A 25,822-nucleotide genomic window follows, 5' to 3' on the forward strand; every position below is an offset into this window, starting at 1 on the left:
GCTATACAAGCAAGACAAGCGAATATACTGCAGGACTGCACACACACAAACTCTAGGCCGCCGATGCGTTATGTACTCAGGCATAAACAGCAACACGGGTGAAGTCCTTGGTTAATCCGATATGTGTTTTTAGTTTCCTCTGTGCCACGGGTTCAAACTCATGTTCATTCCGCAGACTCCATCCCTCCCTTTGCGCATGCTGTTTTACCTAAGGGCGCGTGGGCCTCGCTGTGAGCAGAAGTCAAAGGCCTGTCCCAGATCTCCAACCCCGCGGCGGACCCCTGAGAGCACCGCGACCCCGCCATCAGGTGGTCGTCGCTGGTGCGCAGCGCCATCAGCTCCAGCTCGTGCTTAGCCGCGGTCTCCAGCACCTGTTGCTTGTTGTAGAAGATGACGAAGTTGTTGATGATGGGGTGGATTGGCAGCGCTATGGCGATGACCCCGCAAAGGAAGCTGACCGCCGCGTTGCACCGACCCAGGGTGGTCTTGGGGTACACGTCACCGTAGCCCACCGTCGTCATGGTGATGACGGCCCACCAGAAGGACTGAGGGATGCTAGTGAACAAGGTGTCCGGGTGACTTTGCTCCATGGTGTAGCCCAGCGCGGAGAACAGGAACACCCCCACGCCCATGTACATCAGCAGTAGGCCCAGCTCCTTGAAGCTGCTCTTCAGCGCCGACGTGAGGGTCTGCAGGCCCGACGAGTGGCGCGCCAGCTTGAAGATCCGCGCAATGCGCATGATGCGCAAAGCCTGCACCGCCTGTTGCACGTTGGCCAGCTCCATCATGGCTGTGCCGAGAGATGTTAAAGTCCACACTACGAAGAACGGCATGATGGCCATGAAGTCGATGATGTTCATGAACGACAGGACGAACTTGACTTTGTTGGGGGAGGAGATCAGACGCAGTACGTACTCCACGGTGAACCAGCCGATGCACAGGGTCTCGATCAGCTCCAGCGTGGGGTGCTCCGTAAGGTTCCCCTCCGCGTTCTCTATCTGCACGTCGGGCAGGGTGCCCACGCACATGACAACGGAGGAGACCAGGATGAAGAAGAAGGACGCGATGGCTATGGTGCGCGCGGGGAGCGAGGACTCGGGCTTTTCCATGAGCCTCCACAGGATGGTCTGTAGGCGCTGCCAACCGGTGCCCGACGGGTCCCCATCTCGGTCCACCAGGATGGTTTTCACTTTCTCCGCGATCTCCGCCAGCTCGTTCTCCACGTCGCTCAGGTTGCTCTTGCAGCACTCATCCAGATAGTCGGGGTCTATCTTCCAGAACTCCATCTCCTTCATGAAGCAGATGGGGCAGATGCCTCGCTTCATGTGGATCTCCCCGTAGTAATATAGCTCCATGATGCACTTGAACGCATCGGGGTCTCGGTCGAAGTATAACTCCCTGGAGTCCGGGTCGTAGTCGTCACACAGTGAGGAGAGGTCCTCAGAACCCGCAGAGGAACTCTCCACGATCCCTGCCAGACGGGTCTCCGGGAAGCGGGTCAGCACATCCCCGTACAACACCTGTTTAACTCCCCCTATGTTAACCACAACCTCGGTCTGCTCGCTTGCCCCGGACGATCCGTTGCAGTTAGTGTACCGTGTCCTCGGGAAACCCCACATGATGATCTTCTTCTCCACATTGTCCGTCTTCAACAGAAAAGTGTTATAGCAAGCCATGGCGCCGTCCGTTGTCTCCCCGTGCTCCAAACTCGGTGTCTGGGTGTTACGCATGCATCCGAGCTTCACCGGTGTGTGTGCTCAGAGGAGGAGGATGAGGAGGATGCACCACTCCGCCTGTCTCCTCCGGGTTGTGAGCTCAGAGAGGAGGAGTACGCACCACTCCGCCTGTCTGCTCCCGGCCGTCTGCTGGTTGCTGTGGGGAACCTAGAGTGCGCGTCGTGCATTCCGGCGCGCGCCAAAGCTCACATATGAGAACATCAGTCAGTGAATGTTAATGTTAAAATGTTCATTCGATTTAGTGACGATGAGGCCCTAAAGGGAGTTAGTATAGGGAGTGTAGAAACTAAGAAGACACCACTTTACTTTACAGAGAGAAAAAAACACTAACAAAAAACGAGGCACTACGATTAGTAGGCAAAGTGAACCATAATCTTTAATAATTATGTAGGGCACGGTGACATAAAGTCGTAAACAAAATGTTATCACATTTTACAATCAAAAGGGAATGGCCTTTATGCTTTTGGTTGACGAAATATCATAATTAATAAACCGACCTAGGCCTATATAAGAGATACATTAACTAACTAACAGCTTAAGCCAACCCTCCTAAACAAATTATAAATTAGTTATTATTTTTCAATTTGGATATTTTGTCAAATATATCCGACCTCCATACCAATAAACTAATGCGTATATTGAATATGAAATAGTTGGATGTGTGTTCAATCAGACACGAACTCCGCCGGGTGACCGTAGTGTTTGTTTCCCTCTAGTGGTCACTGACAGCCTTACATAAAGCATTCAACAAGATCCATCAGGCCTTTGTTGAAATGGCCCACTATTAGAAATGCTGATTATTGATTATTGTTATATCATTAATATCATACAAAAGTTGAAGAATTTGCTAAAATACCCAAGTGCCTTGAAAACAATCGAATGATAAACATTTGGTGGGCTACAGTCCACTATTATTATTATTATTATTATTATTATTATTATTATTATTATTATTATTATTATTATTATTATTATTATTATTATTATTATTATTATTATTATCTTATCGTATCAAAGGTCTTATATAGTGTATTATGTGGTTGTTGGAGAATACACAGACATGTATTTCCCATCACCACTTTGATCATAATACAATCACTGAACTATAGAACTTGGACAAAATAATTCCTCATAATAAGACAGATACAGGTGGATGATTGGTCAGAGGTAGACCTTCGTGTCAGACGGCCTATGGCAGCTTCATACACGTGGTTCACACTTTCACTCACAAACTCTGAGGGCGGTTGTTATTACTGTTTTTTGTTTCTTTTGTATGATATTAGAACCAACAATATTTTTATATATCGCTCTAGCTGGGCCGGGGCAAATTGTAAGTTAACCTAAGCCTTTTCAATTCTCTTTTTGTTTCAACTATAATTCCGTATTTTTTTTTATTCTGTCGCCCATCCATCCATTCATAGACGCGCTCGTGTCGGGTTCCTCTCCTCCTATATACCGGTAGTGAAACTACACGGCGCTCAGTGATTGGCCCGACAGGAGCGTCGCCGCTGACGAACCAATCAGCGCGGGCCACGGTAAGACTTCGCCTTCTACTTTTCAGGCGGCGCCGCTCAGAGGAGCTAACAGAGAGAGGAGCAAAGAGAGAGAATAACTTGCTGAACCATGGGCTCACTTTTAATTGGTAAGAAAATGCACATGAACTATCCGGTTTAATATTTATCATTAGTTAAATCAAGAGAAAATGGTTTGTGGGTTAAATGTTGTCGTGGTTTTAGGATAAGCAGCGATTGGGCGACGTTTCTATCGGCCCTGCGGTACAGCAGTGGGTACATAGTGAAAACTATACGGGTTTGGCTGACTCTTTTGTCCCATAACTTATTGATTATGCTCTAACTTGCTGTGTTTCCCGTATTGTGACGATAGAATCGTTCATAGTGATACTTATCTGCATACTTGTGCAGATGTACAGGCACATCGCTTGTTGTGTGGGGTTGCATTGTGTGGGTTTAACACTGCCGTTGTATGTTGTACACACCTTTCTGTGCGTCTGTCCTTCCCCTGGACTTGGTGGTGCAGGTGTACTGGGCTTTACACTGCTGTTGTAGACACCTTTGTGTTCCTCTCCTTCACCTTGGCGTGGTGGTGCAGATGGCCAGATGTACTTAGCGGCTGCATTGTGTTGGCCTTACACTGCTGTTGTGTACATCTTTCTGTGCTTCTGTTTTTCCCCGCGGCGCGGTGGTGCTGCAGGTGTACTGGGCTGCTCTCTGGTGCTGGCCGTCAGCGGGTTCTACTCGGCCAGGGACGATGTGGTGGAGCTCAACCCCTCCAACTTCAACAAGGAGGTGGTCCAGAGCGACAGCCTGTGGCTCATTGAGTTCTATGCGCCATGGTGAGCCCATTTGTGTAACCTTACTGTGTGACCGTCATAACAATCATACCATTACACAAAGCTATGTGCATATCCCTGTTAACCAATAAGCTGGTTGTTAGTCACACTGTGCATATATTGTAAGTGCGGCATTGTATACACAAAGGTTGTAAAGACAACATGCATTGCTCACAGCTAACAACTGTAACATGTTTAGGTTAATGCAGGATACTTGTCCGTCTAAAGATGAATGGCACCCAACAACACAGCAGCTGTTATGTTATTTGTATCGGTTGAACCTGTTGATGTTCGTTGATCGGAACCCCGGCGTACATTCGATTCATTGTTCACCATCGGTGACTGACACGCAGCTTGCTCTCCTGGTTGCAGGTGTGGCCACTGTCAGAGCCTGACGGCGGACTGGAAGAAGGCGGCCACAGCCCTCAAGGTAAACACAAGGGTCACGGTGCCCTTTTCAATGGTTACACATCTGATGGTGATGATATCAAACATGTTGACCAACTGTGTAGCAGCTATCTTTCATGTTGGAGTTTTTCGCTCTGTTCATTCCTGGCTCTATATGTTTTCAGGCGTTTGTCATAGATGTTTAGTAAGAGTAGCTGTTTATCTGCCTGCTGTTGCAAGCCTCGCTGGCTGTGTCCGATTGGGCATTATGATAAAAAAAGTCTGCATCCTCAATAGTATTGGACAGTAGGTGTAAAGATAACCCTAGTATCCCCCAGTTTAGTTTTTAAAGAACATCATGATTGCTTGTGTCAAGAAGATCACTCAACAGCCACATATGCTACGCATTGCTCCATGGATGGCTCACAAAGAGCTTATTTGAATATCATTATTTTTTTGTCACAGTTATGTAGCCCACACTTTAATTTTGCGTGGGCAGGTTCAGCAATTCAAGCAACTGGAACCACAAGAATATTAATGTTTTCATGCACCACTGTTTGTTTTTGTACACAGTAGTCATAGTAGTCCAAATAATGGTAGTATGTATAACTTATTACTTGTTATTAAATAAAAAATACACGTATCACACCATACATCTTTTATCACAGAAAACACAATGGGCCAGATGAAGGAATTTCAATTCCACTGAGTGAGTGTGTTTGCTCCACCCCTGTCTCCAGGGTATTGTGAAGGTGGGGGCTGTGGATGCTGACCAACACAAGTCCCTGGGGAGCCAGTACGGGGTCCGGGGCTTCCCCACCATCAAGATCTTTGGAGCCAATAAGAACAAGCCGGACGACTTCCAAGGTGAGCTGCACCCGATGGCTTTGATGAGTTGTTTTTGCTAGCTTTGGTCTGTGATTGGTCAGTTGAAACCCCTTGCCTTAGTGAAGTGGCCCCTGTGTGAGGAACCTCTCGCCAAAACAAATGATCTTGAGAACGTACAGTCTTACTTTGACATGGTCTTGACCTGCATAAAGCTTCCAGTGTAGTCCCCATGATGATGCATGCGTGAATTGCTCGGACATGTCGCGCAGACGCGTACGGCCATGGCATTTAAAGCTGCCCTTTCTTCCTAATGTTGGTGTGGACGCACAGTTCACGCACACTCTGCCCTGAGCTTCAGAATCTCTGAGATGTGTGACATGCGACAAATCGCCGTATGAACTATGAGTGACGGTCGAGATGATGTCATTTTGATTTGAGCAGCCGTAGGCAGTTCACAGGGGTGCTATGAATAAGGGTTAGGTGGACGCATGTTTGCACAGATTTTACTGCTTGCTAGTGAGGATTCTTAGACCCACTTGACTGGGTGTAAATGGTATTTCAAGTGTGAGGGAACCCCCTGTTTCAGAGGGTTACCTGAAACAGGGAACACTGCGTTTAGAAAAAGGTGTGTTCTAGGAAGGAGAGGGGACTTGTTATCACTGGATGTGACCTGTGGCCACCCAGTGATATTTTATAAGGACAATGAGCGATGTTGAATACAAAATGAATCACACACTTAGCCTTATACTACTTCTCCTAAGTGTCCCAGACATGGACATCAAAATCCACCAAACGAGTCGTAGCAAAGGGCCATTGCTACACACCACCTAGTTGGCTGCCACACTCTAACTACGTGACTTTTAGTGGGCTCTTTTTTTGTTGCGTGTAATAACTTTATGGCTCCCACAGTCTGATGAAATGCTGTCCTCTAACCTCTGCCCCCCCACCCGCCCTTCCCCTCCCTCCAGGCGGACGGACCAGCCAGGCCATCGTGGAAGGAGCCATGACCGCGCTGCGCTCCCTGGTGAAGGAGAGGCTCAGCGGCAAGTCAGGAGGTTCTGACTACAGCCGACAGGTACAGCCCCCCCGGCACAGCCCAGAACCAGGGGGTGTCTACAGAACAGTCAGACCAATAGTAACCTTATAGTGCTGATTCCTCAAGGGACTCTGCAGTCTGACGTCTTTTCACTAAGTTGTTAAGCATTGTTTAGATTTGATCTTCCAGTAAAATAAAAGGAGATCAGTATGTTTTTGATGTAAGTAGCCCAGAGCTTTATGTCATGAACATGACACAAGCGGAGAGGTCGTGCATCACAGAACATAGATGGACCGCCCGTCCTAAAGAGGCATATAGATCAATCATAACGAACAGAACCGATAATAACACACACACTCCAACCTCCCTCATAACACACTCCAACCTCCCTCATAACACACTCCAACCCCCCTCATAACACACACTCCAACCTCCCTCATAACACACTCCAACCTCCCTCATAACACACACTCCAACCTCCCTCATAACACACTCCAACCTCCCTCATAACACACACTCCAACCTCCCTCATAACACACTCCAACCTCCCTCATAACACACTCCAACCTCCCTCATAACACACTCCAACCTCCCTCATAACACACTCCAACCTCCCTCATAACACACACTCCAACCTCCCTCATAACACACTCCAACCTCCCTCATAACACACTCCAACCTCCCTCATAACACACTCCAACCCCCCTCATAACACACACTCCAACCTCCCTCATAACACACTCCAACCTCCCTCATACACACACCAACCTCCCTCATACAAACTCCAACCTCCCTCATAACACACACTCCAACCTCCCTCATACACACACCAACCTCCCTCATACACACACCAACCTCCCTCATACACACACCAACCTCCCTCATACACACACCAACCTCCCTCATACACACTCCAACCTCCCTCATAACACACTCCAACCTCCCTCATACACACTCCAACCTCCCTCATAACACACACTCCAACCTCCCTCATACACACACCAACCTCCCTCATACACACTCCAACCTCCCTCATACACACTCCAACCTCCCTCATACACACTCCAACCTCCCTCATAACACACTCCAACCTCCCTCATACACACACCAACCTCCCTCATACACACACCAACCTCCCTCATAACACACACTCTAACCTCCCTCATACACACTCCAACCTCCCTCATACACACTCCAACCTCCCTCATAACACACTCCAACCTCCCTCATACACACACCAACCTCCCTCATACACACACACCAACCTCCCTCATAACACACACTCTGATTAGTCACTTGGGTGAAAAGCGCCGGCGGACTGACTCATTGATAAATGGTGTTTTTGTGTGTGTCCTCTAGAGCGGTGGTGGTGGTGGTGGTGGAGGTGGAGGTGGAGGCAGCACCAAGGACGTGGTGGAGCTGACCGACGACAACTTCGACAGGCTGGTGATGGAGGGCGACGCCGTGTGGCTGGTGGAGTTCTTCGCCCCGTGGTGTGGACACTGCAAGAGGTACGGCTCTGTGCCCCGTCCCTCTCTAACTCCTCAAACACACGCACATGCAGATACATTCACACAGACACTCAGACACACAGGCACATACACTCATGCAGATACATTCACACACACAAACACGCATACATATTCAAGCGCACACACAGCTACACACGCGCACACACAGATACATACGCATACACACAGACAAACACACACACACACACACACCCAGATAAGCACACACACACACACACACGAAGATACACGCACTCACGCAGATTAACACACACAAGGCTACTCTTGCAAATGATCACAGGTACTTTTAGGGTTCAGCATTAGAAATGGAGGAGTTTGTACTATGTAACTGCATTGGAGCGTGGCAATAAAAGTCAAAGATAGCTATCAGTAAAGTAATGACTCAAACAGCATTCGCATTTCCGGATGAATCTGGTTTTGTGGAAGAGCAGTCGCTTTTTAAAGATCCACAGTCAAATCATATTTAGTTTAGTCTTGATAATGATGTTACTTAATTGGAGGGCTACTTAGGGAACGCGTGTTAAATCACCTGGTCCTATGTCGGTGCCCCTGTGTGGGCCGGGCCGTGTAGCCTTGAGCCCCCCTCACCACGGTGTTGTGTGCAGCCTGGAGCCGGAGTGGGCGGCGGCGGCCAGCGCGGTGCAGGAGCAGACCAAGGGGAAGGTGCGCCTGGGGGCGGTGGACGCCACCATCCACCAGGGGGTCTCCAGCCGCTACGGGGTGAGTTCACCTTCTCCAGTCCCCCGTGGACCGCACTCCTGATCCATGGGCAGTTGGGACTAACTATTTCCCACGGGAATTATGATGTATTCTGAACCGGATGACATGCAGAGTAAACCTACCGCCATGTTCTGTGCTTGTTTAGTTCTTAAAATCCAACTGATGGACGTATATTAACGATCAATGGCTTGAGGACACGTGAGAGCATGCGAGGTGTGTCTAAAGAAGACTCTGAGGGTCACCTGTCTCTAACTGTAGATCTATAGATTTACCATAGATCTAACAATCGATCTTCCAATAACCACCACTTCATATTTGTTGATGCCCCCGTTTAGAGATGACGTTATAATGTGTCCATTGTTTCTGTCGTTTTGTGTCCAGGTCCGAGGATTCCCCACCATCAAAGTGTTCCGTAAAGGGGAGGAGCCTGAGGACTACCAAGGGGGGCGTTCCCGGGCTGACATCATCGCCAGGGCGCTGGACCTGTTCTCTGACAACGCCGTTCCGCCTGAGCTAATGGAGGTGTGTGTGTGTGTGTGTGTGTGCGTGTGTATGTGCATGCATTGTATTTTTGTTTTTTTATTTTAAGTCTTATATATTACTTAAAGGTATTTTAAGTATATTTTATTTTTGTATCCACCTGTATTGCAGTTGATTATGGATATTTGGGTTGGGTATTTGAATTGAGCGACAACTAAATTGTTGCGTGTTTCAGATCCTCAGCGAAGACAGTCTGAAGACCTGTGTGGACAGCCAGCTGTGTGTGATCGCTGTGCTGCCACACATCCTCGACACAGGTGAGCAACACCCCTCCCCTCGTTCCCCTCTTTCTTTTCGGCATGCTACTTAACTGTATAGTTCCATTTTTTTATATGAGCCTTGAGCAACAAAGTTATACTACTTTATAATCAGTTGTTTTTCAACTGGGTACTACTTAGAATTTGTCCCTAAGCTGTATCCCTAGCAAAGAGAAGGCAAGGTTTTAAGCCGTTTAAACAAAAAAAAACGTGTACTGTGTCCTCCTATATATATATAATATATCATCTGTATGTAAAATCCCCTCTGTGGTCCTCATGCATGTGTTTCCTCCCAACAGGGGCGTCCGGGAGGAAAAGCTATCTGGAGGTTGTGATGAAAATGGCTGACAAGTACAAGAAGAAGATGTGGGGGTACGGTTCTTCTGTTCGTTGTATTCGTTCCTATCAATAGCTCCACCATAATACAGCCAGAGACTCAAGACTCGCGTGTTAAGAGTTCACCTGGACCCTGCATAGCCTCCTCCCTAACCCCCAACGCCCCTTCTCACCCCTACTCTCATAAAAACATCCCTCTTACGAACTTATTGTATGTTGTATGCCCTGGCACTTAATGTACCCATTTATTGTATTTTGTACGGCCTGGCCCTTAATGTACACACACTCTTATCCTATCTATCTTTGTTGTATACGGGGGATGGGTTAACCTTAAGGTGCGGCCACACCAGACGCGTATCTCGCGTACTTCGCGTCTCAAATCGCCATTTTCTTCATAGGGAACCATTGGTTTAATACGCGTATTACGCGTATTAAGCGTATAAGCAACATTGTACGCGCGTATAGCGCGTATGTGGCGCGTATATTTACGCGCAATACGCGCTATACGCGCGTATATCGCGTATATCGCGTACATTTCAAGAGTTCAAAAAATTGAACTTTTTACGCGAAGTACGCGAGATACGCGTCTGACGATTGCCGCCTTGCCCAATCAGCGTTGAGCTTGACCCGACGTCACTGGCAGAGAGTAGTGAGCTTGGACAGAAGCATACGGCCGACATTTTTCTTTATTCTGTGTGGAAATAGTAACATAGTTACGCCATTAAATGCTTTTATGGAAACATTTCTAGCGAGAAATGTGCATTTTACTTTCATAATGTTCGCTCGGTGAATGTGAAGGATGTTTGGTTTGATAGTTATGACGAAGAGGGAACGCTCCGTTCACTTGCATGGACATTGGACTCATCTAGGCGAGTGACGTATGCGCGTATGGCGCGTATTGCGCGTATGTGACCATTTTTGACACAAAATGGTCAAGCAACATTTTACGCGCGTATCTCGCGTAAAAAGTACGCGAGATACGCGTCTGGTGTGGCCGCACCTAACAATTGTTAGTGCTTGGCACTTTTTTATATGGGTTAGGGCTAGGGTTAGGGTTTCACTCTACCAACAGCCTTATCTAATTTCTCTTTCTTCTGACAAAAGTATTGTAAGTCGCTTTGGATGAAATCTCTTCTAGATGTCCTTGATTTGAAATAAAGTTCATGTTCACTTACCCCCACCCGTGCCGGGTCCGTAGGTGGCTGTGGACCGAGGGCGGGGCCCAGATGGAGTTGGAGAATGCCTTGGGAATCGGAGGGTTCGGCTACCCAGCCATGGCTGCCATCAACGCCCGCAAGATGAAGTATGCTCTGCTCAAGGGCTCATTCAGCGACAGCGGCATTCACGAGTTCCTGAGGTAGGGGGCGCTACCGCGCTGCTTATATTCTCCCCTGGCTCCCAGAAGTGATGGCCACTGAAGGGAACAGGGGGCACAATTAGAGAACAGACTGCCTTCAATCAAAGACAATTCTCTAATATGGCAACATGTTGGACAAATAAAGCTTCGAACTTGAACTTCGAACCTTGCTTTCCTTCCGGTCTGACTACAGTCAGAAAGAAATGTGCACCCTGTTCACTTCAGTGGCCATCACTTCTGGGTGACTCACCCTGTTCAATCATTGCTAATTATTATTATTTTTCCAGGGATCTCTCTATGGGTCGTGGTTCCACGTCAACAGTTGGGGAGGGGGCGTGGCCCAAGATCACAACGGTAGCGCCCTGGGACGGCAAAGACGGAGAGGTAGGTGGACCAATGGGGAGAGAACTACTGGTTTACTGCCACTCTTTATGACTGCTACTTATGTTTTTACGGCAGTGGCGTGCTTCTGCACACCAGCACATTACTCTAGCAAAAAGTAGTAAGTAGTAAAAATTATATTTATTAAATTTTTTACGACCACACACTCTGCGACCCATTCAGAACGAGTCTTTCGGGTAGCCACCGATTGAGAAGCTGGGCTACTTATTCATTGTGGGAACGCAAGTGTTTTTGGACATCCAAAACGTTCAAAAACCAACAACCCATGATCTCCTCTTTGTTGTAGGCTATCATTGTGTAACTAACTGTATTTCCGAATACGTGAACAATATATTTAATTGATATCATTTTTTCTTTGGGGTCGAGCAAAGTATGCAAGAGTCTAAATTATTCTGATCTCCAAAGAACCCAAAATGTTCTGCTCCCATTTTCTCCCCCCCCCCCCCCAGCTTCCTGCGGAGGAGGAGATTGACCTCAGTGATGTTGACCTCGACGACGTCTTCGAGAAGACCGAGTTATGAGTCCGCGCTCCTGGCTGCGGCCCACCTGGCCCTGCTCTCCATCCAGTTTGTTCCAGTTTGTTTTTGGTCGGGGTCCCGCCGTACCCCCTACCCCGACACCACCATATTCCCTGGAGAGACGCCGGGGGGAAATGGAAAAGCCATGCCGTTCCTCACGTCACCCTGGTCAGACACTTGGTGGGGGTCGGGGTGGGGTGAACTCCACCTCACGGACCTGCTGAAGAACTACATAATCACACAGTCGCCCTCCTAGGTGGAGGAAGAGGATGGATCTGACCAGCCTCTTCCCCTCTCACTGCCCCCCAACTTTATGCCCACCTTTCCAAACACCAATTTTTGTAAAACATTTGAATAATTATCTACCATGAGTGTATGTCCAGCCTGATATGAATTTAGGTTTTGAGTGAGTCGCTTGCTTTTGTTTTAACGACCGGAGGGGAGTGCTCCGTCCGGGACTGAAAGGTGGGGTTATGTGGGACGTCTTTGTGTAGATTTTTCTTACACGACTTTATTTCAATTGTGTGAAAACAAAATGACATTTTTGTTACAAAAATAAAAAGGAATAAAAACATGTTGATGCGTCCACATTTCATATAAACGGAAAAATTAAAATATCAGTAAATGCTGCAGTCGCAGTTACAGAGCGCATGCAAATACCAAAGGCAAAGAGAGCAACTACTGACCAATCACGGCCCTTGTAGTTCCTGCTGATACACTCATCTCAAAGAGCTTCTACTAACGCCATCTAACGTTCAGTCAATCAGGGCTCCTCTTAGTTGAATCATATAGTCATAATACTTGCATTGTACTGTAAATACATTCTGAACAGTACAAATATTTATCCAAGATGGCACTTTAAAGCAGGAGAAAATATCTCAAGGAAAGGTATCGGGGGTAAGAAAAGGTTTGAATAGACCAAGCATGTAATAGCCCAACAGAGAGATGGAAAGGAGAGCAATATTAATACAGCATAGATAAATATATCGTCATGTAAACATTAAGACATGCGGTGACATTTATCAAGGGTACGCCATTAAACTGTCCTCTGGTCCTATGTGTGTTTATGTGGACCGATTTATTCTGTTTAAACAGCGGCAGAGGATTACCCTGGACATCGTGTGGAGCATGGAGACCAAATACTGGTAGAGAGTCTTGTCTCGATGCGTGTCACTATGGACGTGTCTTATTGTGTGTGTGTGTGTGTGTGTGTGTGTCTTAGTAACCTCCGGTCAGCGGTGCCCAGTACACAAAGAGGAAGACATCAATCCCACGATGTTATGCTAGTGGGACTGAGAAGGGGACTTTCTTTGACCGTGCGTGTGGACCATCAAGCCCTCTAGTGTCTTCAGAATTGGCGAGACGTCCCCTGGTCGGACTGCAGCAGCCTGACGATGGAGGGGTCGCTCTTGGCACCTTTGATGAACTCCTCCAGGGACAACCGCCCTGTGGGGCACAACCTAGTTTACTCCACTATCATATTGTTTGTACATTATATTGTACATCATATTGTGTGGATTGGACACAACTGTCCAATACACTGTAAATGATACAAAGAATTTTGTTTCAGGTTATTCAACTTCACAACCATATGGAGTTCCCAATGTGCCCATTGGACTGCTTATTGCAAAACAGTGGGCAGGTTATCGTTAACCAATAGGTTAACAGTTATTTTAAATTTTTATTTGAGTGAATGCCATCACTGAGCACAGTAATGACTTACTGTTACATAAAGATGTGACCAAATAATATTGCTGGTAAACAATAAAGATATTCTTTTTGATTCGTAAATTCTATAACTCAGCCATATTTGTATCCCTGGTAACCCGTAAAGGTATCTTTTTGCCCTTCTTGTCATTGATAGGCTGATGGGCCCCTTCTTACTTGTCTTCCATCTGAAGTACACTTCTATGTGTATTTTTATATGTACAACCTGGCATCAGCCTCACCGTCATTGTCAGTGTCCATCTGTCGGAAGATCTTGTCCGTCCGTTTCTCCGGTGTTGATTCATCCTCGGGCATCTTCATCACCGATGACACCATCTTGTAAATCGCCTGATTGGTTGGGGAAGGAGGGAAGGAGTGGTTAATTAATATGTTAATAGACAAAAGAAAACCTAGATTTATTCTGTGTACCCAAAGTGTTTCTTTAAAAGGTGCTATGGCATGCCACCAGGTGTGTGATTAGCCGCTACAAGCCGTTTTGGAAATCTGCCCCTTATGACATTACAGGTGGGCCTGTCCACCTAGATGTGTGACGGATAGATGAGCAACGTTTGCTACAGTCCACTGGGTAGGCTGGCTGATCTATCCAGCACACATCTAGGTGGACACGCCCACCTGTGATGTCATAAGGGGCAGCTTTCCAAAACGGCTTGTACCAGCTAATCACACCACACCATGGGACCATTAACTATTTTGATCAATTACCAATCAAGTTAATATAGATTCTTATTTCTTTAGCATTACTATGCAAACAGAATGGTTTTCAAATCCCTTTGTTTTCAGTTATTCACTCTGCCATGAATGTAGATTACTTATGTGACGACTAGCTCCAAAGCTCTGTTTGTGGTGGTTGGTTTACTGGGATGCGTGAACGTCTGGCCTGCCTAAATTGAATGCTAGAACTAACAAAAGCATCTATACCCGACAGGGGGTCGCTGTTTCTTCACATTCGTCTGTACAAACACAACCCACTGAGCCAACATTCATGTGGAAAAAGCTGCTCAGTCCATCCTATTTGCAGAGTAAATATAGCCACACGCTGATAAGAGAAGTAGGGGAAAATAGAGAAGGCTGCCTACTTACAGTTGGAGCTACAATGATTTCTGTAACACTAAAATATAATAGAAGTTGTACTGTTGTAAGTTGTACTTCCAAATTCAACTTAAACAACATCTTTCTTTGAGATCTGGATGATGATAATGTTAAGTGGATGTGTCATCATTCCAAATCTGACTATTTAAAGGTGCTACGTGTTAGATTATCAAGTATTATATAATCCACCCTTTTAGTTAAGCACAAAGTAGTAAGCAACAGAATGTGAAGAAAAGGTTTGGATGTTATGCCAAAGGAATTTATGTTTTGTGTTGGAGAGATAATTACTATATATAATAATAACAATAATTTATAGTATCGCTATTATTGAATGGCGGCGAAAGGTAGGGATTTAGGGAGCAGAGAAGTGTTGTTCAGATAACATTTTTCCTTATTAGATCCACTTTCTCTCTTCTCATCATTCCATTCACCTGATCGCCTCAGGGCAACAAAGATAATTCAAGACCTCCAGTGAATAACCACTTGCGACCACAAGCCGGTACTCTCTCTGTCACACGATTAAACATCAGAGCGGCCAATTAAAACGTGAGGAGAGGAGAGAGCTTGACCACACTCACCTGGACGATCTCCAGCATCTCGGCCCGGCTGATGTAGCCGTTCCCGTCCAGGTCGTACATGCTGAAGGCCCAGCGCAGCTTCTGCTCCAGGCCGCCGCGAGACGTCACGCTCAGCGCGATGATGAACTCCCGGAAGTCGATGGTGGCGTCGCCGTTGGTGTCGAAGGTGCGGAAGACGTGCTCGGCGAACTTTGAGGCGTCGCCGTACGGGAAGAAGTTGGCGTAGATCTTCTTGAACTCGTCGACGGTGAGGTGGCCCGTGGGGCAGTCCTTGAGGAAGCCCCGGTACCACTCCTGCAGCTCGTGGTCCGAGAACTCAGTGTTCTCCCTCAGGTCGTTCAGGACCTCGGGCCGCAGTTTGCTGTTCTGCTTTCCCATGATGCCGCGGTGGCGGGCCCCTCGTATCGCACGCAGACGGACGGACACAGAGACAAACAAACAGGGAGACGGATGGATGGACCAGCTCTACCCGGCGTCTCTTTGTGCTGGCTGGCTTGAGCCCCCCCCCCCCCCCACAACGACCCCTGTCCTGGGCGGTCCCCTGGCTCCTGGGCGGTCCCTTGGCAGCACGGGCCCCTGGCAGCATGGGCCCCTGGGCTCCTACAGGGGAGGAACACGCCTAATTACCTCCCTGCCCAAGGGGGTAAGACATCAAATATGCAGCAGCTCAATGATTCTGTTGTCATCCCTTGGCGTGACATTCATACTGTATACAAAACTTGTGCTCTAGATTCATCTAGCCTGGGAGACAAACTGGGATTTCGCTGAACCAATCGGATGAGGATAGACCAGATCTTCTCCATAAGGAGAGCACAAGAAAGAGGGTGCGCAGTGGATCTTCATAAGTGTCCGTAGGGAGGGAAGGAGGAGTGCTAAAAACTGGACAATCTGCCTGATGCGGACAAGAGCTCATATCGACCCATCGCTTCCATGCGGAGCGTGTCCTGGGGGCTCCGATCAGTCTCAATGGAGCCCGTTCCTCAAAGGTCAGGGAGAAGGCAGATGGCCATGGTAACACGCCTGGACTGCTCATTAAAGAGCACTGTGTACTTCTGAATGCATAAAAATACGTCCAACAATACAGAATTAGGGCATTTAGCAGAGGCTTTTGTCCAAAGCGACTTACAACCATTCATACACTCATTCACACACCGACGGCGTAGACAACTCTGCAGGGCGACAGCCTTGATTTTTCAGAACTTAAAGTTGGGTGATGAGATCAGCGTACACGTCTTGCATCAAACAAAAAGGTCATTGAATAATATCTCTATCATACAAAGTAATCATTAAATACTGTATTTAGAGTCGAAAATGCTTGGTTAGGAATGAAATAGATCGGAAGCCTTAATTTTTTTAATAGTATATATATAACATACTATACATATATATGTTCCATATACTTACATATGAATATATGTCTTTTGGTGCACAGCAAAAATCACAGTGTACATTGCACTCTATGGGTGTACATTTAACACTCATTTTTGGGTATATATAGGTCCAAGAGTTCAGTGTTCACTGAACACTGTTAGAAGAGCAAAATATGTACTCCAAATTTAGAGTTACATTTGAACACTTTGAGAGTACAAATGTACTCTATTAGTGGTACTTTTGGGCACTCATTCAGTGCTTCCTTACACCTGCAGTGTAAACCTAGAACCCCAGAGTGAGAAAATATGTACTCCAAGTCAGTGCTTTGTAGCACTTCGCAGAGCTGATTATTTAATACTTCTAGAGTGAGAATGTACTCTGACTGGTGTACAGCCAACACCTTTGAGGTGAATTATCAACACTTCATGAATGAATAGTATACACATTAGATTCTTGAAAACATTATATTTTTATTGATGCTGCTGTTGTTACAGTGCATACATATATAATATAGTTAACATTATAGTTAAACTTTAATTATTTTACATCAAGAACCATATTTAGTTTTACATTTATATGATGTAACAAACAACTTGAAAATAAATAAATAAATAAATAAATGTGTCCCTGTCAACCAATTAAAGGGGAATTCCGGTGTAAAACGGATTTGGGATATGTTTTGTATGATAATGAGTTGAAACGTTAGCACAAAAAAACGCATATAGACGCTTTCTTCAGTTGGCTGTTTTTAGCCGATTCTATCAAAACGCTATAAAATTGAAACAATGGGGGCAGTGGTTATGGTAAAAACTAAATTGCTATTTTAAACCATTTAAAAGGCTAGAAGTAGCCCGACACTTCTTTGGTAGTTCAATAAGGGTATTAACATATAAAACGAGGCAATGAGAACTTTGTAAGTGTACAGATTGTTTATTAAAAAGTACATTTTATACACACAATACCATCAGTAGATCACCCGTCGACGCCATTGTTTTCAAGACTCGATAAGTAGATTGACAAACAGAGATTGTGACATCCATCAGCAACACACAAGCTCTGGCGGCATGCCATGGGACCTTTAAAAATACCTTTTAAAAAATTTTTTATCAGGATACAATTACCCTGTGAAACTTCACTACACGATCCACAGCTTCCCGGATACTGATTTTGACAGCTCCCTTCTTTCCACTTGGAGGTGGTGGCAGGAGGTAGACCAGCAGGAGAAGTGAGGCCATGTCACTATCCCAACCTGAAAAGGGAGAGCACATACTTTGAGCATGAAATACACCTGATGAAAGCACATGACACAACATAAAAGGTTCAAAAAGTTCTTGTCAATAAATAGTCAGCATCTATAAAGGTGGCCAAATACAAACAGGTTATTATCATAGGACCCTTTTTTTTTCTTTTTTTTTTAAAAGGGTCCTTTGTTCCCCAGTCTCATACAAAGAGGGGAACATAGGACCCGGGGAACATAGGACCCGGGGAACATAGGACCCGGGGAACATAGACACGCTCCCACTAAATTAAAGCCACGTGCCTCGTTAGCATTAGCTAAAAATGGTAACGAGGCGTTAGCTACATTGAAGACATGTGCCTCATTAGCATTGGCCATTAAGTTTGACGTTAGCTAAAATCGTTAGCATTTATAAGTTGGTTATCAGATCTAAAAGACGAAGAAATGCTGAATATTCTGCATTCAGGGTTTCTGCAGGTTTGAACAACTTAAATGTAAGACTTTAATACCTTCTGAAGACCCATTATGAATACAATTGCTGACCTATATGAAGGACACACGCACAACTAACTATGAAACATAGAAACCCTGTGCATTATTCACTCGGTACTTTTCTTACCTGTTTACATTCCCGTGAAGTTCAAAAATGTCTTCGTTCACTCTGAGCAATCCCTTGGCGATATTGATTCGATCCTCTCGAGTCAACCGTCTCTGCCGAAACAGTTTGCCGCGTAGTGTGGAAGAGGACAAACGGTCACATGTCTCTAGATTTAACCAATGAGGAGGCGCAGCGAGCCAATGACGAATCGAAACCTAAATCGACGTGCGGCCGTCAATCAACCGTTGGACATTCAGGGAGTCCATCCTCCTAAAATAAACACTTAAATTACTCTACACCAGCATTCACTTAGAGAAAACACCCAAGAGTGTTTCTGGTACACCCCAAAAAATGTACTTAGTGCCTATTCAACACCAAAGTGTATAAAATCTACTCTGGTCATGAATACTCTGGGATTTTAACACTTTGGCATTTGCTGTGTGTCAGACCGGATGTTTGTGTGGATACGAGGACACATGTAAACAGCTCATGCAGAAACCCGCCACAGGCAGCATATTAAATATTGCAGGGAATAGATTTCTATCAACACACCACCCGGAGATCTGGCTGCTAGTGCGTAGGTTGCTAAGGGAAGGCGTGCCTTTAATGTGTCCGTGAATCCACGTGTGCTCCCTGAGATAAACCATTAGCTGTTCCCAATTTTTACGAAAGATGCCGATTATTTTTTCCACTCTTCCAATTTACCTGGCTATGTTCTCTCTCTCTCTCTCTCTCTCTCTCTCTCTCTCTCTCTCTCTCTCTCTCTCTCTCTCTCTCTCTCTCTCTCTCTCTCTCTCTCTCTCTCTCTCTCTCTCTCTCCTTCTCTCTCTCTCTCTCTCTCTCTCTCTCTCTCTCTCTCTCTCTCTCTCTCTCTCCCACAATATCTCACTGTGCCCTGTCTGTGCATGTTTGTTTAGACATGAGTATATGATAGTGAAAACAATTAAAAGTAAAAGAGAGCTTCCTGTCTGCACCACATAGCAAAGTAGCTGCTGCTCCCTAACTTTTTCACATAAAGTTGTTAAAATATATTTTTATGACCTTGTGCTTTTACGATGTGTGTGAGACTGTGTGTGTGTGTGTGTGGGGGGAGAGAGAGAGAGAGAGAGAGAGAGAGAGAGAGAGAGAGAGAGAGAGAGAGAGAGAGAGAGAGAGAGAAAGAGAGAGAGAGAGAGAGAGAGAGAAAGAGAGAGAGAGAGAGAGAGAGAGACATAGAGAGAGGGAGAGAGAGGGAGAGAGAGAGAGAGGGAGAATTGTATAGAGTAGGAATTTAATTGTAGATTAGAGAATAGGATTTTCGATGTGCTTGAAGTAATGTATGAGAAATTACACATGAAATAATGTTGCTTTTACGAGTAAAAATGGACAAGTAAAAGTGTGAATCTTGACGCATTAAAAGCTAAAACGGCTTGCTATATCCACCCGTTATTCAAATGTTACGAAAAGATATATAAGAGGGGCATCGATCTTCAGAGGGCGTACGCTGTTTTATAAAGGTGACTCACAGGCAACGTCTGTGAGCAAGGAGCACGAGAGAGAGAGAGACACACACACACACACACACAACACTGCCTGGCTGAGACTGCTGGAAAGATGTTTATTCCAGCCTGAGATAAATATAAACACAGAAACACACTCACACGCTTTCCTGCTGCCTGGACCACACCCATTCCATCCCCGCAGATGGGGGATGAACTCAACATGCACATAAACACACCCTATCTGACCTAGCACTCAGCAATCGTTGGGCTAATGTTATTAAAACCACAGCATATTTTAAGCCCTAAAAAGCTGCTTCATTTAAACTTTAGGTACACAAAAAGTCCACATGCTCAGATATTTATACAAACCACGTGGGAAGTGGAGACAAGCTAAAATCACAAAACCTATCACCGTTTAGTAGCATTTCAGGCATTTTGAACTGAGACAGACAGTTAGACAGAAGGTCATTCTTTAGGCCTGTCCCTTAAATCTGCACGCACAGACACACACAGACAAACGCACACCACCTTGCCTTTCCAACACTAACTACTCCGCCCTTCCAATATACAACAGGATGAGGTTGGCTTTCACTGCTTGGTCACGTAGGACTGACTTTTTCCAAGACCCCTCCCGCCCCCCCCCCCCCCCCCCCCCCCCCCTCAAACCAAGGAGATCCCCTTTGACTCATATTTTCCATCCACACATCTGGTTCATGACCCCGCCGCCTGAGCAGGTAGGTCCCGTCATTACCGCAGGCGACACCCAACTAAAGCACGTGCTCCAGACGTCGAGTGAGGGACAGCAGAGAGGAGGCACAGAGCGAAGGCACGTCGGGGGGAGGGGGGGGGGGGGGGGGGGGGGGGGGGCGGGCGCCACGCACTGGAAAGAATGTTTCCACAGCTGGGACCCTGTGACGGTTCAAAGAGCTCAGGCTGAATGGTTCTCTGGCGAGGATCGGAAGAGACCATCTCGCTTCCCGAGGAGCTGTCACTGCGACTGCTGGATGTGTGTGTGTGTGTGTGTGTGTCGAAGCCTCATCTCTACTCATTATATACGTATGTGTGTATGGGGGTTGAAGTTTGTACCGTCTGTATCTAAGTCTGACCCGCCCCCACTTGGAGAAGAATTCATCCACTCCCACTGGGAGACACCTGTGGAATCTGAAGCATTGAGCGGTGAGGTGACGTGGGAGGAGGGGGGAGGAGGGGGGGGGGGGGGGTGAAGGGGAGGGGGAGGAAGGGGGCAGGATGAATGGGAGGGGGAGGAGGGGGGAAGTGATGAGGGAGGAGGGGGGAAGGATGAGAGGGGGGGGGGGTTTGTTTGACACACACCAGCCCTCTTTGAGAGATTGCTTTTTCCACGGCCATTGTTTGCGGTTGCCCTTGGTTAGCGCATCGCAGGGCCTCCATCTTGTACCCCCCCCCCCCCCCTCCCCTCCACGCTCCCCCTCCCCTCCACACCTCATGATTGCACCACCTTTTCCAGGTGGAGGAGGGAGACGCAAAGTAAAGGGGGGAGTTGGCTGTGGTGTTAACAAGAACGCTTCGCACACCACGGGTCCTTCCACACACTCAAATAACAGAGCTGGGTTCCTCGGTTTCCTGTTCACACTCGTGACTGCCACGGTTGAACTCACTCTTCTCACACACATGACATTGAGTTTTAACTTACTCTTTTCACACTCGCGACGTCCCGGTTTAATTCAGCCTTCTCACACTCATGACCGTCACAGTTTAACTCACTCTTCTCACACTCGTGACGTCACTGTTTAACTCACTCTTCTCACACTCGTGACGTCACTGTTTAACTCACTCTTCTCTGTTCGACCTCCCCATGCCTACTTCCCCTTTCATTTCTAGCACATTAGGGACGGCGTAAACAACTATTAGCTTTTGTTCTTTATCTCTCTTTGTACTCTTGAGGTGTCTCATTAAATATGAATACCAAACAGGCCACTGAAGGAATTCACAGTTTGTACAGCAGGTCATAAGCAACTATGTGTGTGGCTGGTCCGTACGTGTGTAACAGAAGTTTTCAACTGACGATTTTTTTACACAGCTGTGTTTTGTTTCCAATTTTATTTTGAGCTCTATAACATTTTGCAAGGTCCAGACCTCGGAGAGCTCATAGATGGCTACGGGAATACACGTGCGCACAAATACAGAAACAAAACTTTTTATGTGGTAAATCATTCCCTATGTATTCCACCTACAACTGTATGTTGGTCAGGTAACAGGTGAGACTTGTTATTACAGTGTAACAGACATAAGAACAAAAAAGAGGGTAAAAGGTAAGCTGCTGGTATCAGAGAACCCATGTGATGCCAAATACACAGAGCCCTCTCTCTCTCTCTCTCTCTCTCTCTCTCTCTCTCTCTCTCTCTCTCTCTCTCTCTCTCTCTCTCTCTCTCTCTCTCTCTCTCTCTCTCTCTCTCTCTCTCTCTCTCTCTCTCTCTCTCTCTCTCTCTCTCTCTCTCTCTCTCTCTCTCTCTCTCTCATAACCTGAACAATAACAGCAAAACCAATCATGACGCGTTATCCGTTCCGTGCCTTCCCAGTGTAGTCTCCCAGAATAGAACTGGCACTGTGATGATGTCAGAGGTCACACTGAACATTTCCCATCGCCAGCTACTCGAAAACATATGTGCGAGTTCATATTATTCAAATTCCTTATTATTCCTCTGATAAGACCAATACAACGGCCCCACCAGGACACCACTCCACATGGGCGCTGGTTCATGAGTCAGTGTGACGGGTTCGGATCCCGGGTCGGACCGCAGCGTTGGACCTCGTGCATCTGCAACCTGGTATCACGCGATTGCGTGCTCGTGCTCACAAAAATGTATCTATTGAATCGTGTCTCACTCCCAGAGCACGATTGTCCGACTTCTACAGAAACGAACGAAATTGGCATCTGAGCCCTCTGGTTTGCATGTGAGGGCGGGAGTTGTCCAGAGTGGAAAACAGCGGTTTCAAGTTGTTTTTTTCTTATTTTTCACGAGCACTGCCGCTTCCTTCCCTGGTTACCTTACCCCCTCCCCCTTGGATGTGGTAGGCTACGAAGAGAAGGTTGTGGTGCTGTATGACTAGTCCCCTGACACACCAGTAGCCAAGGCAACAGGGTAGCTGTGCTTAGGGCTACACGATGCGAGGGAGGAAGGAGATGTAACCCTCTGAAGCACATGAAGAGCATGGAGATGGGATTTGCAATCTGTAGCCTACATTTGTATGCTTATTTTCTTCTGCATCAAATAGCAGAGAGGGAGCTTATTTTTTTAACACCAGATCGTTATAATAATCTATTACTAACTATCATGACATTTCAGTTATAATATTTGTTCTAATACAAATTCTTTCAAATTAAAAAAGGTACAAAGGTGTGAAATGTAATGTATTTAAATAGGCCAATAATAGGCTGTAGCAAATACTATGCTCATACGAGGTTCGGTCGTACCCAATAGCTTACTCATGCTTTTACCACACACGCCACCCCTGTAACGGGATCAAGTAGGCTAAACTCCTTCAGAAGGTGAATTAATAAAAGATCAATCTTGATTTGGTAAATCCTATCTACAGCTGTTTAACCTGTTAAGGTTTGACCCTGCTGCCTCGTTTTCCAAACAATGCTGCCAACTATGCAGTCTTTCAAGAAAGCGCACACCTTTTTGTAGAATCCCATGTTTAGACTAAATCAATCTGACTAAGTTAACAACAACTTACCTTTAGTAAACAGTGGGGTGCTGCTGGTTATAAATCCGCATCGGCTGAGTATCCGCTAACCTCACTCCTACCAAAGGGTAGAAAGTGGAAAACAAGATCAGTATGAGTACGCCTTTACTTCAAGAGACTTTCGTTGGTTCGGGGAATTATAAATCGCTGACAATATTGTCTTCTTTTAATAATAATCCCTTCGGTAGTTTTCATTACCAAAACATTTTCCACAGAAGCAACAGATGATTCGGTGGAAGATGTGGCACAGGACGAGGGGCTCGTTTTTCACCGGAGCCGCCCGGTTCAAGCGGGGGGTTTCCTTTTTTGTAAAAGCTTTAAATCGATAGGCTACTGCCTCGGATATTTAACGTACTAAACATAAATTGTAATTAAATTAGCTGTATATGAAACATAACAATTAGTCTAAGTATTGTAATCGCTTTTATGTGGCCCCTCGATTTTATTTCCAACCCCCCTCCCGCCCATGTGCTATGGACCAGTCCACAGTCGCTCCTTCGATCAGCTTGTTCAATTCAACAGCGCCCTGAACTATCTTTACTTTAGCTGATCTGTGACGTGCCCCTCAACCCAAACCGTTGAAGAATTTTGTGTAGTAGGCTTCGTTCATGCAATGGTTAATTGAAGAGGATAACGGCAGTCATTAAAAAAAAATAGGCTTATTAGAAATCATTTTCTGATTGACCAACCATTATTTGCGCATCCAGCGTGGACTGTCCAAAATCATACACTTAATCATAAAAAAAATAAAAAGAATACTTACTTGGGTTTAACTGAGGTTGTGACGTTGAGGATAGGGAGGTTGTATGCCAGCGCTTAAGAGGTTGGATAAATAATTAACTTTGTGGATGTGTGTGCGTGGGTGTCCGCGCGTCAGTGTGCGCGCTCCTTCACGCACTCAGAGGCCATGTGTATGGCCCTCGATCTGAAGCCTGACACCCGCTTCATGGCCTCGGTGTGTACAATACACATATATCCTCTTGCTGAAGATAGATGCTTCTCTAGTTGAAGTTTAAATTGTATTCGTCACGTGCACGATAACAACAGGAATATTTCTTCATGTCACGTATAATAATAGCATGTCTTTTAACGATGTATTTAATTGCAGAAGAGAAGTAAAACATCAGTGTTTCTTGAAGTAGGCTATTGTATAGTTATGTCAGTACTTTAGCACGTTCACGATCATACACTTTTCAATACTTCCAGTAGAGGTCACTGAGTAGCTAAATCAGTAATGTAGCTACGTCACCACATCATACACTTTTAAATGTTTCCAGCAGAGGTCCCTAATCTCATACATTGCTGTATGTAGATTGTACGGTTATTTGACTCTCATTCCAATCGTGGCCAACAGAAGCACCCTTCACTCAGCCACCCACCGTCAGAGTTCACTGAGGAGTGTTCAAACAGCGTATACTCAAGTTATACCTAAACCGAGTTGCCTAAACACACATATATATTTATATTTATATATACATATATTTTTTTTTCTTTTTACTAATTATATATATGTGATATATAATTATGATATACTTATTTTACTTATTTGTACTTATCTTTATTTACTTTATCTTGCAATGTTGCTGCTATGTGGCTGTTGAGGAACCAAGCCTGATAATTTTACTCTTGTACTTGTACAATGATGTAATAAAAGTAATTCTGATTCTGATTTGTATTATATACTGAATCGATACAGGACATTAAGAATAGCCTACTGAGGAGGACCGTTCAGTCCTTTAAGTCGAAGCTACCTGTCAGGGGAACTCCTTCCAAATCGGTCCCAATTTTTTTTTTCTTAATTTGTAAGATGAAACACAACTACCCCATGCATTCGAAAAATATAAACGTATTTATCTCCTCCGGTAATATAACAAACATTGTTCACAGCCGTAATTAACAGCTTCTGGGGGAGTCTTCACAGTTATACTCTTTTTACTCGAATTCATAAATACTATTTATAAAAAACTTTGATTGTGTTTATTTATTTTTTGTGATACTTTTTTTATTTTATG

The 25,822-nt window shown here is 45.7% G+C and overlaps 3 protein-coding genes across 5 annotated transcripts in view; 1 reads left to right on the top strand and 2 right to left on the bottom strand.

Annotated features, from left to right (window-relative positions):
- LOC130374612 (potassium voltage-gated channel subfamily F member 1-like) overlaps positions 1-1,831 on the bottom strand; it is a 4,592-nt gene extending 2,761 nt beyond the window's left edge. The window contains exon 1 of the mRNA XM_056581482.1: positions 209-1,831. Coding sequence (XP_056437457.1) covers positions 209-1,730 — 1,522 coding nt within the window. The 5' untranslated portion in view covers positions 1,731-1,831. The remainder of the gene's footprint in view (positions 1-208) is intronic.
- A 1,444-nt stretch (positions 1,832-3,275) lies between these two features.
- pdia6 (protein disulfide isomerase family A, member 6) lies at positions 3,276-13,263 on the top strand. Its single transcript, XM_056580954.1, has 13 exons — positions 3,276-3,378; positions 3,948-4,089; positions 4,459-4,516; positions 5,214-5,340; positions 6,270-6,376; positions 7,697-7,848; positions 8,475-8,589; positions 8,971-9,111; positions 9,305-9,386; positions 9,686-9,758; positions 10,921-11,079; positions 11,367-11,463; positions 11,931-13,263. Exons 1-13 carry the CDS (start codon positions 3,360-3,362, stop codon positions 12,000-12,002), a joined length of 1,344 nt encoding a protein of 447 aa, XP_056436929.1. The 5' UTR covers positions 3,276-3,359; the 3' UTR covers positions 12,003-13,263.
- Positions 12,374-24,596, bottom strand: hpcal1 (hippocalcin-like 1). 3 transcript variants are annotated; one of them, XM_056580956.1, is made up of 5 exons: positions 24,574-24,596; positions 23,802-23,868; positions 15,395-15,994; positions 13,949-14,054; positions 12,374-13,445 (listed from the first exon to the last, which is right to left on the bottom strand). In XM_056580956.1, exons 3-5 carry the CDS (start codon positions 15,770-15,772, stop codon positions 13,348-13,350), a joined length of 582 nt encoding a protein of 193 aa, XP_056436931.1. In that variant the 5' UTR covers positions 15,773-15,994; positions 23,802-23,868; positions 24,574-24,596; the 3' UTR covers positions 12,374-13,347. The 3 variants fall into 3 exon arrangements, with proteins under 3 accessions (XP_056436931.1, XP_056436932.1, XP_056436930.1); XM_056580957.1 differs by lacking the exon at positions 24,574-24,596 and adding an exon at positions 24,009-24,262 and having other exon boundaries at positions 15,395-15,792; XM_056580955.1 differs by lacking the exon at positions 24,574-24,596 and adding an exon at positions 24,009-24,262.
- Between the last annotated feature and the right edge of the window lie 1,226 nt (positions 24,597-25,822).

The sequence above is a fragment of the Gadus chalcogrammus genome, chromosome 21, assembly GCF_026213295.1.
Source record: "Gadus chalcogrammus isolate NIFS_2021 chromosome 21, NIFS_Gcha_1.0, whole genome shotgun sequence".
In the NCBI taxonomy this organism is placed as follows: Eukaryota; Metazoa; Chordata; class Actinopteri; order Gadiformes; family Gadidae; genus Gadus; species Gadus chalcogrammus.

What these genes read in the sequence shown, in the direction of transcription:
- hpcal1 (XM_056580956.1), bottom strand. Translation starts at nt 15,772, where the DNA reads ATGGGAAAGCAGAACAGCAAACTGCGGCCCGAGGTCCTGAACGACCTG. An exon ending in AGATGCTGGAGATCGTCCAG is followed by an intron (nt 14,055 to 15,394) that starts GTGAGTGTGGTC and finishes CCAACCAATCAG; the next exon opens with GCGATTTACAAGATGGTGTC. An exon ending in GATGGACACTGACAATGACG is followed by an intron (nt 13,446 to 13,948) that starts GTGAGGCTGATG and finishes TGTGCCCCACAG; the next exon opens with GGCGGTTGTCCCTGGAGGAG.
- pdia6 (XM_056580954.1), top strand. An exon ending in ATTGAGTTCTATGCGCCATG is followed by an intron (nt 4,090 to 4,458) that starts GTGAGCCCATTT and finishes TCCTGGTTGCAG; the next exon opens with GTGTGGCCACTGTCAGAGCC. An exon ending in GTTCTGACTACAGCCGACAG is followed by an intron (nt 6,377 to 7,696) that starts GTACAGCCCCCC and finishes TGTGTCCTCTAG; the next exon opens with AGCGGTGGTGGTGGTGGTGG.